The sequence below is a fragment of the Sceloporus occidentalis genome, unplaced genomic scaffold (genome assembly GCF_023333645.1).
Source record: "Sceloporus occidentalis isolate IW3139 unplaced genomic scaffold, rSceOcc1.0.p SCAF_1, whole genome shotgun sequence".
Lineage (NCBI taxonomy): Eukaryota > Metazoa > Chordata > Lepidosauria > Squamata > Phrynosomatidae > Sceloporus > Sceloporus occidentalis.
Genome location: NW_028316981.1, coordinates 8,154,227 through 8,172,340, shown reverse-complemented (window position 1 = coordinate 8,172,340; position 18,114 = coordinate 8,154,227). Strand labels below are relative to the sequence as shown.

General features: G+C 42.9%; 1 protein-coding gene across 1 annotated transcript in view; it reads right to left on the bottom strand.

Moving 5' to 3' along the window:
* Positions 1-18,114, bottom strand: part of LOC149320594 (uncharacterized) — a 35,489-nt gene that overhangs the window by 8,313 nt on the left and 9,062 nt on the right. The window contains exons 4-10 of the mRNA XM_089502741.1: positions 16,696-16,917; positions 14,192-15,045; positions 13,153-13,255; positions 9,401-9,622; positions 4,576-5,132; positions 3,532-3,634; positions 910-1,827 (exon numbers count right to left, since the gene is read on the bottom strand). Coding sequence (XP_089358867.1) covers positions 910-1,827; positions 3,532-3,634; positions 4,576-5,132; positions 9,401-9,622; positions 13,153-13,255; positions 14,192-15,045; positions 16,696-16,917 — 2,979 coding nt within the window. The remainder of the gene's footprint in view (positions 1-909; positions 1,828-3,531; positions 3,635-4,575; positions 5,133-9,400; positions 9,623-13,152; positions 13,256-14,191; positions 15,046-16,695; positions 16,918-18,114) is intronic.

The following is an 18,114-nucleotide window of genomic DNA, read 5'->3' as shown; positions in this document are numbered from 1 at the left end:
GCATTGAGCAGGGAGTTGGGTCCTTTCCAACTCTCTACGTCTGTGATCTTGGATTACCTTCCAATTCTACAGTTCAGTTTTTTTTTAAAAAGGAGCAAATGTAATACAGATTAACAGGGGAAAAAAATCCCCACAATTTTATTAGCTAGTTTACACCAGCAACCCAATGTTGCAATAAAATATGTATCTAAAAAGGAACACCTACCACCCCAGTCCATCCAGCAGTAGAGGCGGAAAAAAGGAAACCAGAGCGAATGGTGAAACATTGATCTCCTCAAATGCTTTTCTCTCTGGATTCAAGAACTCACAGAGGGGGGGGGGGGGGTTATACAGACTGCACAGTTATAGCAGTCTGATCCCATGCTATGGCTCTGTCCTATGGAATGCTGAGATTTGTAGTCAGATGATGTACTCTTGTTCTAGAACTTTAGCATTAGAGCTCTCTAGCAGGGAATTCTATGTGCCTCATCAAACTACAAATCCCAGCATTCTGGAGGATGCAGCCATGGCAGTTAGAGAGAGATGACACTGCTATAGCAGTGTAGTGTTAAAAAACCTATAGAATCTGATTATTAGAAAAGCTCTGCCTCTGAACAAGGTGGTCTGCAACATGAGGGTCCTAAAAGCAACAATCTATAAAAACGACAATCAGAACTTAAAATCCAGAGAAAAGGCTCATTTCAGTTGCCAGCAACTGAAGGCGACTGAGAGGCTGAGCAGGGCTGTTGGCCCATGTGTGGAATCCTTCCCATTCTTATGGGGATGCTGTGACATGACTCTCCTCATGTTCATCCAAACTCAACATATCACTAAAACTCTTGTTACAAAGGAAACATCGGAAAGATTCTGGCCTTTTACACTCATGTCGGTGAAGTATCAGTTTGGCAACATTATCAAAATTTTCCTTACACTCCACACAGGGATAATTCCAAACGCTGCTACTTCTTTGGGGAAAGTCTGGTCCATGGGTCGGATAGGGGCTGTCAAGTTTCTCCAACTGTCCTGACAAACTGTAGGCAGAGGTCACTTTGAGTCCTGATAAAACCTGGGTGGAGACCATCTGTCCCATCTTCCATGGCTCATTGGAGGACGGTCCTGGAATAACTTGGGAGGAGGTCACTTTTTGTCCCATCATCCATTGCTCCTCGGAGTAGGGTCTCTGGCTGGGAGAAAGAACTGGTGAAACCGATCCAGTTGCTTTATGTGTTGGTAGGAAGTACAAAGAGGGGGAGGATATATCTGATTTGGGCACAAAGAGGGAGGAGTGGCAAGAAGGGCACATGGGTGGTTTGTTTCCCTGAATCACTGGAATACGTAAACCAGGTGAGCATGGACAGGACAAATGGACGGGGGGCTGTGAAAGAGAGTGGGGCAGCTCTGTCCGTTCTGGGTTTTGATTTTTCACATTGCTGGCCTGTTGCCTGTATTGAGCTTCCTGGAGACTCTTCATCATCCAAGGTTTGAAGAAATTCTCCTCCATTGATGTAGAGGGCAGATTTGCTGTATGGATTATCTGGTGTTCTGTAAGGTTCGCTTGAGAATGGAAGATCTTCCCACATGCTGCACACCCATAAAAACATGGCCCCCGGTGGGTTGTCTGATGGATCTCAAAGTCTGGCAAATTGTTGAAGGACTTTCCACACTCTGAACATATATAGCATTTGTCTGACGTGCTAAATCCCTTTTCAAAGGGCTTCATTATCCAGTCTTTTTCTTGCTTCCATGAGAAGTCTTGACCCTCACTTGTGTCTTTCATTTCTTCTGGAGCCGTTCTTTTCAAACACAATCCATGTTCTCCTTTGTCATTCTCTCTCTCTGGCACGTCGCCTATGGGAAGAATGAGAGGAATGGGATACCAGTCGGCAAGAGAAATGTAGTCCCCAATCAGTCAATCCCATTCATGACACCTGGCCTTTCCCCAAAGAATGAGATCCAGAGTTATGTACAGAATACAAGAAACACAAGGAAAAAAACAACAGTCAGTGTGGTGTAGTGGTCTGAGCATTGGACTACAACTCTGGAGACCAGGGCTCAAATCCCTGCCATGATAACCCACTAGGTGAATCCAGACAAGTCAAACATTCTCAGTCCCAGAGTATGGCAACAGCCAACTCCTTCTGAATAAACCTTGTCAAGAAAACCCTGTGATGGGGTCACCTTAGGGTCTGCATAGGTCGGTTACAATTTGAAGGCCCATGTACAACAAAAAGCTAGATCATTTTCTGGCATCCCATCTCCTGCTAAAGAGCAGGAGGCAGACTGTTACAGAAGGATATGGATTTTTTTTTTTTAAACAAGATCCTATGGTAACACCATGTTTGACTGGTTGCTTTGCTTACGGAAAATATGAAATCCTTCCCATCCAATTGCCATTTGAAAGGTCTCCTTTAACTTTATATGCAAATAATTTTAAAAAATCTTACTACTTGGTTGAGGCTCTCCAAGATTTATACTGTTTTAAAGACCTTGTAGAAGCATTGAGTAACAAATATCTTGCCTGTTTAACAAATAATGATGACAATTCTTTACATCACTACTCAGAACCCGCCCCAGAACTCGTTCTTAAAACAAGGCACCCAGAAATGGACACAGGACGCCAGATGAGGCCTGACCAACACAGAATATAGTGGGAAGATGACTTCCCTCCACATAGAAATTATATCAGTTAATCTGTCATCAATACCAGGAAGGATTCTAGAGTAGATAATTAAACAGAGAATCTGTGAACATTTAGAAAGCAATGCCATAGTAAAAAAGTCAACATGGGTTTCAAAGAAAGAAGTCATGCCAGACAAATCTGATCTCTCTCTTTTTTTAATAAAATCACCAGCTTGGTAGATGAAGGGAATGCTGTGAATATAGCATATCTTGATTCCAGTAAGGCCTTTGACAAGGTTCCCCATGATATTCTTGTAAACAAGCCTGTAAAATGTGGGCTAGACAATGCAACTGTTAGATGGATTTGCAATTGGCTGACTGTCCGAACGCAAAGGGTGCTCAACAATGGCTCCTTTTCATCCTGGAGAAGTGACCAGTGGAGTCCCACAGGGCTCTGTCCTGGGCCCAATGCTGTTCAACATCTTTATCAATGACTTGGAGGACAGAATTGGGGACACATTTATCAAATTTGCAGATGACACCAAATTATGAGGAGTAGCTAATACTCCAGAGGACAGGATCAAACTTCAGAATAACCTTAATAGATTAGAAAGCTGTGCCAAAGCTAAAAAAATGAATTTCAACAAAGAGATATGTAAAGAACCTCTATTAGGTGACCTTGGGCAAGTGACGCTCTCTCAGCTTCAGAGAATGGCAGTGGCAAACCTTTTCTGAAGAAACTTACTAAGAAAATCCTATCATAGGGTTAAATCAGAAATGACATGAAGGCACACAACAACAAAAAATAAAATTAAAAACAAAGCAGTCCCAGAGAGTCATCCAACAGCCAGTTCACCACAGGTTGAAATAAAAGCTTTCTTAAATTAAAATGATTAAACACACACACACATACACACACACCCTTCTCCTTACCTGAAACAGTGACATCCTTGTTTTCCTTATTTTCTTGCTGGATTTCTGTGGAAGGCTGTTTCGTGGTAGGATTGTTTGGAGCCTCATCCTCCTTATCTTCACACTGCATGAAGAGAAAGGGAAATCTTTCAGGGCAGAAATACAGAAGTGGATAGGAAGATGTTCTCTCCTCTTTGTTCCCCTTTCTAAGAAGGGTTTCAAGTGGAGTGCTTGCAGGGTTGTGTCCTTGGCCCATTGCTCTTCAATATTTTGATCAATTACTTAGTTAATGGGGTGGAAGGAATCCTGATCAAATTTGCTGATTGGAACAAAACTCAGAGGAGTGGCGGACATATTGGAATACAGGGGCAGAATTTAAAAGCACCGAGGTAAACCAGAAAACTGGGCAGAAACTAAACAAATGGGATTCAAGAGAGACAAAGGCAAACTTCTTCATTTAGGCTACAAAAATCACATGTAATTTTATAGGAGGGACATACTCGGCTCAGCAGCAAAACCTGTGGAAAGGATCTGGTTGAACATGAGCCAGCAGCATGATGCTGCAGCAAAGAAGGCAAATAATATTTTAGCTTGCATTAATAAAATAGTAGTTTGCAAGACAAGGGAACTATAGTATCTGCTCTGATTATCAGGAAAGCTGAGTCTGATCAAGCTGTTCTGCGACAAGAGGGTCCTAAAAACAACAATCTGTAAAAAAAACCATCAGGCCTTAAAATCTGGTCAAAAGGCTAATTTCAGTTGCCTTCAGTCAGTTGAAGGCAACTGAGAGGCTGAGCGGAGCGGTTGGCCCTTTTGTGGAGTCCTTCTTATTCCTATGGGGATTCAATGGCATGGATCTCCTAATGTTTGTCCAGCTCAATAGATCATTAAAACGTTTGTTACAATGGAGATATCGGAAAGTTCTGGCTTTTTACACTCATTTTGGTGAAGTTTCAGTTTAGCAAAGTTATCAAAATTTTCCTCACACTCCACACAGGGATAATTTCAAATAATGTTACTTCTTTGGGGGATCTCAGGTCCATAGGGGCTGTGAGGTCTTCCCACCTGTTCTGGCAAACTGTGGGCAGAGGTCACTTCCTGTCCGGGTAAAGCCTGGGTAGAGACCGTTTTCTGTCCCAGCATCCCTTGCCCCTCCAAGGAGAGTCTCTGGCCGGGAGAAAGAAATGAAGAAACCGATCCAGTTGGATTATGTGTTGGTGGAAAGTACAAAGAGGGTGAAGATATGTTTGAATGGGGCACAAAGAAATCCCCCTCCATTGGTTTATCGTTCCAATTTGTTGTATGGATCCTCTGATGTTCTGTAAGGGTCGCTTGAGAATGGAAGATCTTCCCACATGCTGCACACCCATAAAAACATGGTCCCAGGTGGCTTATCTGATGGGTCTCAAAATCTGGCAAATTGTTGAAGGACTTTCCACACTCTGAACATATATAGCATTTGTCTGATGTGCTAAATCCCTTTTCAAAGGGCTTCTTTATCCAATCATTTTCTTGTTTCCCTGAGCAGTCTTGATCCGCACTTGTGTCTTTCATTTCTTCTTGAGCCATTCTTTTCAAACACAATCCATGTGCTCCTTTGTCATTCTCTCTCTCTGGCACGTCTATGGGAAGAATGAGAGGAATGAGATACCAGTTCACAAGTCACCAATATAGTCTCCAGTCAGTCAGTCCCATTCATGACACCCAGCCTTTCCCCAAAGAATGAGATCTAAGGCTACATACAGAATATTTGGCCCCATTCCCACTTACAAATGAATTGGTTTACAATCTAGATCGATGGATCGATTTGACATCAGAGCATGGTTCACACTATAGTTGTCCCAATCTCATTTTCTAGCATTAAAATAACCCACTTGTGGTTTATACCAACATATGAATCGATTCTATTTAAACCATTTCCTGAGGTAGATAACCCACTTGTGGTTCACATTGACTAATGAATTGGTTTAAACAGAATCGTTTCCAGCGTGATTTTTTTTTTATTTGTCCATCACTGGAATCGGGGGGAAATGGCACCGGTCCAAGAGATGTGGGAGGGTAGAAGCGTGGGTGGACACAGGTTATTATTTCCGCTTTACTGCACCACAAAAAACACCCACCTGGCGATCCCTTAACATGTCATAACAAATTGATTCCTACCCACATCTGGTTCACACTTGCGTTGAATCGTTTTGGTAAAAAAGACGCGGGGAAAAAATCAGCATCAAAAAGATGTGGGTGAAATGGATCTAGTGTATGGCCCCCCTCTCCAAACCGCTTCAGTGATTTGGTTAAAGTGTGAACCAGGGTCATTTGAACTGATTCAAACCGGTTTGCTAACTGGTTTAAAACGAAGTGGGAATGAGGCCTAAGAAACACAAGGAAAAACACAGGAGCCAGTCTGGTGCTGTGGTCTGAGCATTGGACTATAACTCTGGAGACCAGGGCTCTAATACTCGCTCGTCCATGGAAACCCACTAGGTGATCCTGGACAAGTCAAACTTTCTCAGCCCCAGAGGCTGGCAACGGCCAACTCCTTCTGAACAAATCTTGTCAAGAAAACGCTGTTTAGAGTCTCCATAAGTCAGAAACAATTGAAGGCTCATGTACAACAAAAAGGTAGCAGCTAAACTATTTTTTGAGTCCCATCTCCTACTTAAGAGCAGGAAGCAGACTGTTACAGAAGGATATGGTATTTTTTAAAACAACGATAACACCAACAAGGATGGACTATTCATGGCACTGCAGATGTAGTACCCCTCCAACTCCCATCATTCTTCACCATTTTGTCTGTGGGTCTGGCTGGATCTGAAAGACACTGCATTCCAACCCCACCTGAAATCCCAATTCTAGGGGAAAGGCTATAGTTTTGAGATATGACAGTTAAAATAGAGCCACAGTGTTATAGTTGTGCAGTCTGAAGAGGTCCTATTTCTTCAGCCATGGGTGCACTTCTGCCTGAAGCTTCTTCCCCCATACTCAGTACAGGGCCTTTGTATCTTAGCAGTGAACCATACAGTGTTTTACTCAGGGAATGAAAAGACAAGAACAAACAGGGTGGCTTTCATACTAAGAAAAGATGTGGCAAATGCAGTCAGAGAATACAATGCAAAATCAGACTGAATTATTTCAGTAAGGCTCTATGAAAATCCTATAATATCACCATAATTCAAGTATATGCACCAACCACAGAGGCAGAACAGGAAGGAATTGATGGATTCTATGAAAGAGTACAGGAAGAAATTGACAGCACACCAATACAGAATTTCAAGCTGATCACTGGAGATTGGAATGCAAAAGTTGGATGCAAAGAAGAATCAAAAACAGTAGTCAGATTTGGATTAGGCAAAAGAACCGAAGCAGGTGAGCATCTGACAGATTTTTGTGAAGCCAACCTATTCATTGGAAACACATTTTTCATACAACCAGAAAGAAGGCTATACACATGGACATCACCAGATGGCCAACACAAAAATAAAATAGATTATATAATGGAAAGTAAAAGGTGGCAGAACTCTAGAATGGTGGCCACGACTAGACAAGGCGCCGACTGTGGCACAGATCACAAATTACTTATATAAAAAATAAGAGTAAGACTTAAGAAGAAAACAAAACCAATCATTATACCAAAATATGATCTGAATAATATCTCAACAGAATTTACTGACAACATAAGAAACAGATTCGCACTACTAACCATAATAGACTGAGAACCAGAGGAACTATGGACTGAAGCCATGGGCATAATAAAAGAAGAATGCAGACAGATACATAAACAAAAAGAAAGAGAAAAAACCATGGATGACAGAAAAAACACTACAAACAATAAAGAAAAGATGCGAGGAAAAACAAAAGGGAGATAGGAACAAACTAAGAATTATGAATGCAACCGTACAATGGCTTGTGTGGTAAGACAAATAAAATTGCTACAATGACCAATGCAGAGAAATAGAAGACAACAACAAAAAAGGAAGAACAAGAGATCTATTTCACAAGATCCGGGGAATCAAAGAAAAATTCAAACCAAGGACTGGGATGTTCTATGACAATAAAAATAACATAATTCAAGACATTGGATGCAATACATAGAAGAATTATACCAAAGAGATGTCGAAATGAAGGACATATGGAACAAAGAGCCGTATGAAGATGAACCCCAAATTCTAAAAAGTGAGGTGGAAACTGCAATAAGAGAAATAGCAAAAAACAGATCACCAGGAATGGATGATATTCCAATTGAACTGCTGCAATCCACCCTGACAGAGTCAACTCTAGTGCTAACACATATGGAAAACAAAATGATAGCCAACAGATTGGAAACGATCAATATACATCCCTATCCACAAAAAGGGAGACACAAGAGACTGCAGCAACTACAGGACCATAGCACTGATCTCCCATGCAAACAAAATTATGCTCAAAATTCTGCAACACAGACTCCAACCATACATGGAGAGAGAAATCCCAATGGTCAGGAAAGGTAGAAGCGCTAGGGACCACATTGCAAACATACAATGGATAATGGAGCGTACCAGGGAATTCCAAAAGAAAATCAATGGTCTGTTACAAACTGCCAAAATAAAGCTGCTTCGGGTCTCTTTGGCGGTATGCTATTTAAATGATGCATGGGTCCTAAGAGTCCAGAGGTCGTGCCAAAGCCACACTCCATTCCTAAGCACTGGAGTGCAGCTTTGGTGCAGCTTCCGGATTCTTAGGATGCATGCATCATTAAACAGCATACCTCCAAAGAGACCTGAAGCAGCTTTATTTTGGCAGTCTGTAACAGGCCAATGTGTGCTTTATAGACTATATCAAAGCCTTTGACTGCATAGATCATGAAAGGCTATGGAATGCCCTTAAGCACATGGGAATACCAACACATCTGATAGTCCTGATGAAGAATCTGTACTCAGGACAAGAGGCTACTGTCAGAACAGCATACAGAGAAACAGAATGGTTCCCAATTGGCAAAGGAGTCAGACAAGGCCCCATCCTTTCACCCTAAGTGTTCAACTTGTATGCAGAACATATTATAAGAAAAACAGGCACAGAAGAAGGAAGAGTGAAAATAAGAGGAAGGAATATCAACAATCTAAACTATACAGATGATACCATAGTACTGGCAGAAAATCTCAATGACCTGAAACATCTACTAAGGAAGATCAAAGTGCAAAGGCAGGCTTATTGTTGAATATAAAGAAAACCAAAATAATGACCACCGAGGACCTTCACAAGTTCAACCTAGATAATGAAGAAATAGAAATAGTAAAAGAATTCCCATACCTGGGATCCAACATTGATAGAAATGAGGGCTGCAGTTAAGAAATCAGAAGAAGATTAAGAATGGGGAGGGTGGCTATGAAAGAACAAGAAAAGATTCTAAAATGCAAAGATATACAACTGAACACAAAAGACAGAATCATACAAGCCATCATATTCCCTATTACCATGTATGGATGTGAGAGCTGGACAGTTAAGAAAGAAGATATGAAAAAAATTCAATTCATTTAAGCTGTGGGGCTGGAGAAGAGTGCTGAGGATCCCATGGACAGCCAAAAGGACAAACAAATGGGTCCTAGAGCAGATCAAGCCGTAAACCACCCTGGAAGTCAAGCAGGACAAACTGAGGCTGTCGTACTTCGGACACATGAGAAGGAACAACTCATTGGAAAAGACAATAATGCTGGGAAAGGTGGAGGGAAGCAGAAAGAGAGGAAGTCCGTGTGCCAGATGGATGGACTCTATTAAGGAGGTCATGGGTATGGCGTTGCAAGAATTAAGCAGAGCAGTGGAGGACAGAGGATCTTGGAGCGGTCTCATCCATAGGGTCACCATGAGTCAAGATCGATTCGAAAGCAGTTAACAACAAATAACAACATATGTTCCTTACCTGCCAGGACTACAGTTTCATCAATGGCTTTTCTTTTTCCTCCCTGAAGAGCATATTCATCTGCTTTGTCCAGATGACAGGTTTTCTGCTGACAATTTCCGCCCTTTGGGGTCTCGGTGCAACTCCCGCTTTCTGCAACCAGAGAGCTGGGCCTCTGTATCTTATCAGCATCCGGAGTGGTCTGGATTGTGACCCCTTCCTCTGTGGCCATCAATGTTTGGTCTGTGGGAGAAATTAAGAGAAATTCAAACGACTTGCCTGGGCAAGGGAAAGAGAAAGAATAAAAACCTGAGAAGAAAAGAAGGATCAGGCCTAGTCAATGGGTGAGTGTTGGGAATGTCTTAGAATCTTAGCAAACATTTTGTCTAAGCATTAATCTATGCTCTTAATATATTCCTTATTTCAGTCAAACAGAATATGTTCTGTCTACAAGGAAGTTGCACGAATTTGGGCTTTTTATGGGAGGGAGGGGCAAACAACTCCTTAAACTGTGCAGAAAAAGATTTTGCACTTTTTAATGGGGTATCTGCAGAAATTCGCAGAAATGCACATTATTGCACATATGGCCATCCATCTGCTTGACTTGTATTCGGATAACTACATTTTCAGCAGAGGAGGGATGAATAGATGCAAATTTGTGCAGGAAAGTGGTGTACTGTTTTGAAACTGTATTGTTTGCCACCTTGAGTCCCTATTTTGGGAGAAAGGCAGGTTATAAGAAAATAATACAACAACAATAATAAAGAAAGTGAAGATAATTAGTCATCAATATGAATGTGTGAAAATCCGTAGCAATCTGCATAATACACTTGCATCTAGAATAACCCTAAGTGTATGTTATTTATTTATTTATTTATTTATTTATGGTATTTATACCCCGCCCTCCAGTCCTAAAGGCTATCAGAGCAGTTTAGAGTAGAGCAGAAAGCTTTGGATGAATTATATAGAAATAAGGAGCCAGTGTGGCACAGTGGCTTGAGTGTTGGACTATGACTCCTGAGACTAGGGTTTGATTGGCCATAAAGCCCACTGGGTGACCTTGGGCAAGTCACATGCTCTCAGCCTCAGGGGAAGGCAATGGCAAGCCTCCTCTGAACAAATCTTGCCAGGAAAGCCCCATGATAGGATCACCTTAAGGTCACCATAAGTCAGAAATGACTTGAAGGTACACAACCATAACAAGAAGAAGTGACTTGAAGGCACACAACAACAACAACATGTATCACATGCCATCCAGCATATCACAATGAAACATTTTATGAAAAATGTCACAGATGAAAACTGGGACATCAATGTCCAAGCAACATCAACATGCAGTCAAGATGGCAAAAGTCATTGATGAGGTAGAACCCACAGGCTAGGAGAGGCAGGAACTGTTTGCTTTGGCTTGTACCACAAGGGAAGGGCAAGATACCCCCTCTCTTTTCTTTTCCCTGCCCTGCTATTGTGTGCAAACAGCCTTTGCATTTTGCATTTGGACTGCAGCACTTGAAATATTCTGAGAAGAAAACAAGAGGAGAAAAACCCGGGACATCTGAAAAGCAATCTCAGAGCCATTGTCAATAATCTTTGAGAACTCCTGGAGAACAGGAGAAGTCCCATCAGATTGGAGGAGGGCAAATGTTCACATCTTCAAAAAGCAAAAAAAGAAAAAAAAATATCCCAACAATTATCTCCCAGGTAGTCTGACATCAATACCAGGAAAGATTCTGGAACAGATCATTAAACAGAGTCTGTGAACATTTAGAAAGTAACACCATAATCACAAAAAGTCGACATGGATTTCAGAAAAACAAGTCATGCCAGACTAATCTGATCTCCTTTTATGATAAAATTACCAGTTTGGTAAATGAAGGGAATGCTGTGGATATAGCATATCTTGATTGCAGTAAGGCCTTTGACAAGGTCCCCCATGATAGTCTTGCAAACAAACTAATAAAAGGTGAGCTAGCTAATGCTATTCTTAGATGAATTAGTAATGGGTTGACTGACCAGGCGAACCCAAAGGGTGGTCAGGAATGGCTCCTCTTCGTCCTGGAGAGAAGTGAAGGCACATAACAACAACAACAACAACAACAACAACAAGCACAGCTATACAAAATAGGTGGGAAATGAATCTAGAGATGCTGATTGACAGCAACTCCCAGGAGCCACAGCCAGCATAAGACAGGGATGTTGGGAACTGCAATCCAACATTTGGAGAGGTGACTTTGCCTACCCCAATCCCCCCCCCCTCTCTCTCTCTCTCTCCCCTCCACATTGTCCTCCTGCTCCACACATTCAAATTCTCAGGAGAATGGGATGTGTGAAGGGGCACCTCCCTTCTGCCATGTAGGAATACTGCTATGGAGAAATCTTAGTATTAGAAGGAATCCCAGGGGCTATCCAGTCCAACCCCCTTCTGCCATGCAGGAATATACAGAATCCTAGAAACCTACATTTGAAATGGACCTTGAGGGAACATCTAGTCCAACACTCTCTCCTCCATTTGGTAAGAGGTAGGGCATTGCTGAGAGACTGTCACCTGCCCAAAGCCACCCAATGGGTTTACATGGATGAATTGAGATTCAAAACCTGGTCTCTCACTTGGGGCCTAAACAGACAGGCCAAAATAAAGCTGCTTCGGATCGCTTTGTAGGTATGCTGCTTAAATGACACACACATCTTAAGAGGCCAGAAGATGTGCCAAAGCTGTGCTCCAGTCCTTGTGTGGCTTTGGTGTGGCTTCTGGCCTCTTAGGACACATGCATCAGTTAACCAGCATACCTCCATAGTGACCCAAAGCAGCTTTATTTTGGCCTGTCTGTTCGGGCCCTTGGACATGAAACCCACTGGGTGACCCTGGCGAAGTCATATGCTCTCATTCTCAAGGTAAGGCAATGGCAAACCACCTCTGAACTAATCTTGCCAGTAACACCCCAGAGTTATGAGAGTGGGAGACTTTTTTAAAAATTAATTGATATCTTATCTTCTTCCTCCCCATATGGGTCCCAAGAGAGGTTACAGTGCAGATCACAACACAATATAGCTTAAACCATTTGAGGTCACTTTAAAACCCACAACAATTAAATAAGAAACCCTGTTAAGCAAAAGGATTTAAAACTGTTGAAAGGCATTTAAAACATATGGTATAGTGATTAGACTATGGAGTTTATCACATGGCTTAAAAACTCGATTTACCCCTGCCGCATTGAAGTCTCATCCGGGATATAGTCAGGTATTATCACGTGCAAAATGCTGCCGACCCCACTGCCTGGCTGAATCCTAGCTAACTTCCAGCTTTGGAAATCAGCCAGCTGAGTGTGGATTCTAGCCAGAAGTTAGCTGGGATTCAACTGGGTGGCAGCATCGACAACATTTTGCATGTGATAATACGCGGCTTTATCCCAAAAGAGACTTCAATGTGGCAGGGGCAGGTCGGATTTTAAGCCGTGCGATAAACTCTTATGACTCTGGAGAGCAGGGTTCAAATCTGCTGTCGGCCATGAAAACCTCCACTGGGTGACCTTGGGCAAGTCACACTCTCTCAGCCTCAGAGGATGGCAGTGGAAAACCCTCTCTGAATAAACTTGCCAACAAAACCCTGTGATAGGATCACCTTAAGTCAGAAATGGCTTGATGGCACACAACAACAAAAATGAAGATTAAAAACAAAGCACTCCCAGAGAGTCATGCCACAGCCAGTTTACAGCAGATTGAAATAAAAGCCTTCTTAAATTACTAAATAGACACACACTCACCCTTCTCCTTACCTGAAACAGTAGCATCCTTGTTTTCCTTATTTTCTTGCTGGATTTCTGTGGAAGGCTGTTTCGTGGTAGGATTGTTTGGAGCCTCATCTGTCTTATCTTCACACTGCATGAAGAGAAAGGGAAATCTTTCAGGGCAGAAATACAGAAGTGGCTAGGAAGGTGTTCTCTCCTGTTTGTTCCACCTCTAAGAGGGGTTTCAAATAGTGTGCCACAGGGTTGTGTCCTAGGCCCATTGCTCTTCAACATTTTAATCAATTACTTAGATAATGGAGTGGAGTGAATCCTGATCAGATTTGCAGATTGGTACAAAACTTGGAGGGGCGGCTGACACATTGGAAGACAGAGACAGGATTTAAAAGAATCTAGGTAAACCAGAAAATTGGGTGGAAACTAATGGAATGGAATTCAAGAGAGACAAAGGCAAATTATTTAGGCTACAAAAACCACATGTAATTTTATAGGAGGGAGATATCTGGCTCAGCAGCTAAACGTGAGGCAAGGATCTTGGGGTTATGCATGATGCTGCAGCAAAGAAGGCAAATAATATTTTAGCTTGCATTAATAAATAGTAGTTTTTAGGGCAAGGGAAATATAGTATCTGGTATGATTATCAGAAAAGCTCTGATTCTGATTGAGCTGATTTGTGATAAGAGGATCCTAAAAAAAAAAAAATCTGTAAAAACAACCTCAGGATTTAAAATCCAGGCAAAAGGCTCATTTCAGTTGCCTTCAAGTAATTGAAGGTGACAGAAAGGCTGAACAGGGCTGCTGGCTCATGTGTGGAGTATTTCTCATTCTTATGGGGATTCTATGGCATAGATCTTTTCATGTTCGTCCAGCTCAACACATTATTAAAACTCTTGTTACAATGGGGACATCAGAAAGGTTCTGGCTTTTCACACTCATGTCAGTGAAGTTTATGTTTGGCAGAGTTCTAAAAAAATTCCTCACACTCCCCACTGGGATAATTCCAAAGAGTGTTATTTCTTTGGGGGAATTCTGGTCCATGGGTTGAAGAGGGGCTGTGAGGTCTTCTCACCTGTCCTGCCAAACTGTGGGCAGAGGTCACTTCTTGTCCTGGCAAAACCTGGGTGGAGAGCACTTTCTGTCCCATCTTCCATGGCCCATTGGAAGACAGTCTTGGCAAAACTTGGGAGGAGGCTACTTTCTGTCTCATCATCCATTGCCTTTTGGGGGAAGATCTCTGGCTGGGAGAAAGAACTGGTGAAACCGATTCAGTTGCTTTATCTGTTGGCGGGAAGTACAAAGAGGGGGAGGATTTATCTGATTTGGGCACAAAGAGGGAGGAGTGGCAAGAAGGGCACATGGGTGGTTTGTTTCCCTGAATCACTGGAATACGTAAACCAGGTGAGCATGGACAGGACAAATGGATGGGGGGCTGTGAAAGAGAGTGGGGCAGCTCTGTCCGTTCTGGGTTTTGGTTTTTCACATTGCTGGCCTGTTGCCTGTCTTGAGCTTCCTGGAGACATTTCATCATCCAAGATTTGAAGAAATTGCCCTCCATTGATTTATAGTTCTGATTTGTTGCATGGATTCTCTGGTGCTCTGTAAAGAACTCTAGAGAAGAGAAGCCCTTACTGCATTTTGTACACCAGTACAAGTCTGCCCCCAGGTGGCTTGTCTCATGTGTCTGAAAGTCTGGCAGATTGTTGAAGGTCCTTCCACACTCTGAACATATATAGCATTCACCCCATGAGACAAATTGCTGTTTAAAGGGCATCTTCTTTGTCCAGTCTTGATTCCTTGAGCTTTCATGATTCCCATTTGTGTCTTCCATTTCTTCCTGCGCCCTTCTTTTCGAACATAATCCATGTAGTCCTTCCTCATTCTCATGTAGTCCTTCTTCATTTTCTCTCTCTGGCATGTCACCTTCTGGAATAATGAGAGGCAATGGAATCAGTAGAGTTGGGGGTCACATGGTGTAAGGTGGTAGCAGCACTGTCCACCCCTTCCTCTTGCTGCCTCCCCTGCCCATCCAGCCAGACCTGGAAAGACCCAGAAAGGCCCTGGGCAACTGGATGGGCAGGCAAGGCACTAGAAAGTCCCACGTCCCTTCCCTCCCAGTACCTTCCCTGCCCACACCCGAAAAGATCTAGTTAGCTAGGCAAATGGGTGAGCCAGTGGCCTGCTATGCCCTCTCTTCCTGGGAGACTGGACTTTGAGCAGCCTGAGGCACCTGCCTCACCCATGGAAGTTTGGTCACAGGCTGAGTAAAGGCGCCCAGACTCCCAGCTCCCATGAACATCCAAGATCCAAGATGTCTGATGGAGGGGTGAAAAGCCTCGTAAACTCTGCTAAAAATGGTTTTGCACTTTTTAACAGTGTATGTGCAAAAATCCGCAGAAATTCACATTATCGCACATGAAGCCATCCATCTGCTTGGCACGCGTTCAGATATCTGTGCCTTTTCAGCAGAAGAAGGATGAAGAGATGCAAATTTGTGCAGGAAAGTGAAGACAATCAATCATCAATTTGAAAATTCACAGCAATGGACATAATATTACATGTAGACTAGCCCTAAGCGAATAGAGCAGAAATCGCAGGATGAATTATATAGAAATAAGGAGCATGTGTGGCATAGTGGTTTGAGTGTTGGACTATGACTTAGAGACCAGGGCTCTATTCCCAGCTTGCCCATGAAACCCACTGACGAAGAACACACAAAAGCTAAGAGAGGGAGTCACTGTTTACTTAGGCATGGGTCTGCTGGGAAGGGCAAGATTCCCTCTCTCTTTCCCTTTTCTCCTGTTGAGAGTAAATTACCTCTGCATTTTGAACTTGGGTTGCAGCAGTTAAAGTAAGCTTAGCAGAATGCAGGAAAAGGAGGGAGGAGAGAAAAACTGGAACATTTTTAAAGCAGCTGAAAAGATGGGATGACAGTGGATTAAATGGGACTCCCCTTTCCAAGTTGGGACAGTTAGGAGCGTTCGGTATCTCTGTTGCCTGTTAGAATAGCAGCATGTTATAGCCCTGGCTCAGCCATGGAGACCTACCAGGTGACCTTGGCCAAGCCACACTCTCTCAGCCCCAGAGGAAGGCAATGGCAAAACCCCTCGGAACAAACCTTGTCAAGAAAGCCCTGTGACATGGGTTGCCTTAGGGTCACCATAAGTCAGAAATGTCTTGAAGGCACACAAACAACAAGGTGGCAGTGAAATAACCAGTGTCCCATATCCTACTTAAGAGCAGGAGGCAGACCATTACAGAAGGATATGGATTGAAACAACAACAGCAGCAGAGGTGGACTTTGCTTGGGCCTGCAGATGCAGTGGCACTCCAGTTCCCATACTCTCTATCACTTTGTCTGTGGTCTTACTGGGGCTGGCAGACATGGCAATCCAACCACACCTGAAATCCCAGTTGTAGGGAAAAGGCCGAAATGTGGGAATTAAAATGGAACCATAGTGCTATACTTGTGCAGTATGAACAGGCCCTATTTCTCCAGCCAAGGGCACACTTCTACCTGAAGCTTTTTCTCCCACAGTCAAGATAGGGCTGTTGGATTTTAGCAGTGCCATTTACCTGATGGGACTACAGCTTCATCGGGGGCTTTTCTTTTTCCTCCCCAAGGAAAAGATTCATCAACTTCATCCAGATGACGAGTTTTCTGCCGACACTTTCCTCCCTTTGGGGCCTTGGTGCAACTCCCGCTTTCTGCAACCAGAGAGCTGGACTCCTGTTTCTTATTAGTATTTGGAGTGGTCTGGATCATGACCTCTTCCTCTGTGGCCATCCCTGCTTGGTCTGTAGGAGAAATTAAGATGAACTGAAACAACTCTATTGCCTGGGCAAAAGAAAGAGGGAGGAAGAAAACCTGAGAAAAAAAGAAGGGTCAGGACAAATCAGTGGGTGAGTTCTGGGAATGTCACAGAATGTTAACGAACATTCTGTCTCAGCGCTTGTCTATGCTCTTAAAATACTCCTCATTTCAGTCAAGCCTATCTCTGGTCACATGCAACTTGCAGGAGTTTGGGCTTTGTGTGGGAGGAAGGGCAAAAAACTCGTTAATTTTTGCAGGAAAAGCTTTTGTGCTTTTAAATGGAATATCTGTACTGTACTGCAGTACACTCACTCACAAACCATAAGGTTGCAAGTTCAAATACCAGCAAAAGGGCTCAAGCTCAACTCAGGCTTGCATCCTTCTCTTGGTTGCTAAAATGAGTACCCAGATTGTTGGGGGCAATTAGCTTTGTAAACCGCTTAGGAAGTGCTTAAGTGCACTGATAAGTGGTATAGAAATGTACTTGCTATTGCTATCTGCTGAGCACCACCTCTCTATGCAAGTGGTTCCATTGAAGAACCATTCTCACTGTCAAGAAATTCCTGGTAACGTTCCATCAAAATCTATTCTCCTGTAAGTTAAAACCATCAGACCTAGTCCTAACCTCTGGGGCAGCAGAGAACCAACTTTCTCCCCTTCATGTCTGTGACAGCCCTTAAGACATTTAAAAAATGCCATCTTCTAATATATTCTTCTAAAAGTGCCATCGTGTCACCTACCCAATGTGGTGCACTGGTATGAACGTTGCACAATGACTCTGGAGACCAGGGTTTAAATTGCTGCTCAGCCATGGAAACCCACTGGCTGACCTTAAGCAAGCCCTGGAGGAAGGCAAAAGCAAACCCCCTTGGAACAAATCTTGCCAAGAAAAACCCTTGATAGGTTCACCTTAGGGTCTCTATAAGTCAGAAATGACTTGATGGTACCCTACAACAACAATCATGTTCCCCTTCAGTCTTCTTTTACCAGGCTGAACATGTCCAGCTCCCTCAACCTTTTGTCATATTTTTTCCTATGTATCTTATCACACTTATTGCCCTTCTTTGAACTTCTCCTGACTTACTCATATCCTTCCTATAATAAAGTGCCCAGAACTGAACACAATAGTCCGGAGGAGCCCTAACCAACACAGAATATAGTGGGACCATTGCTTCCCCCGT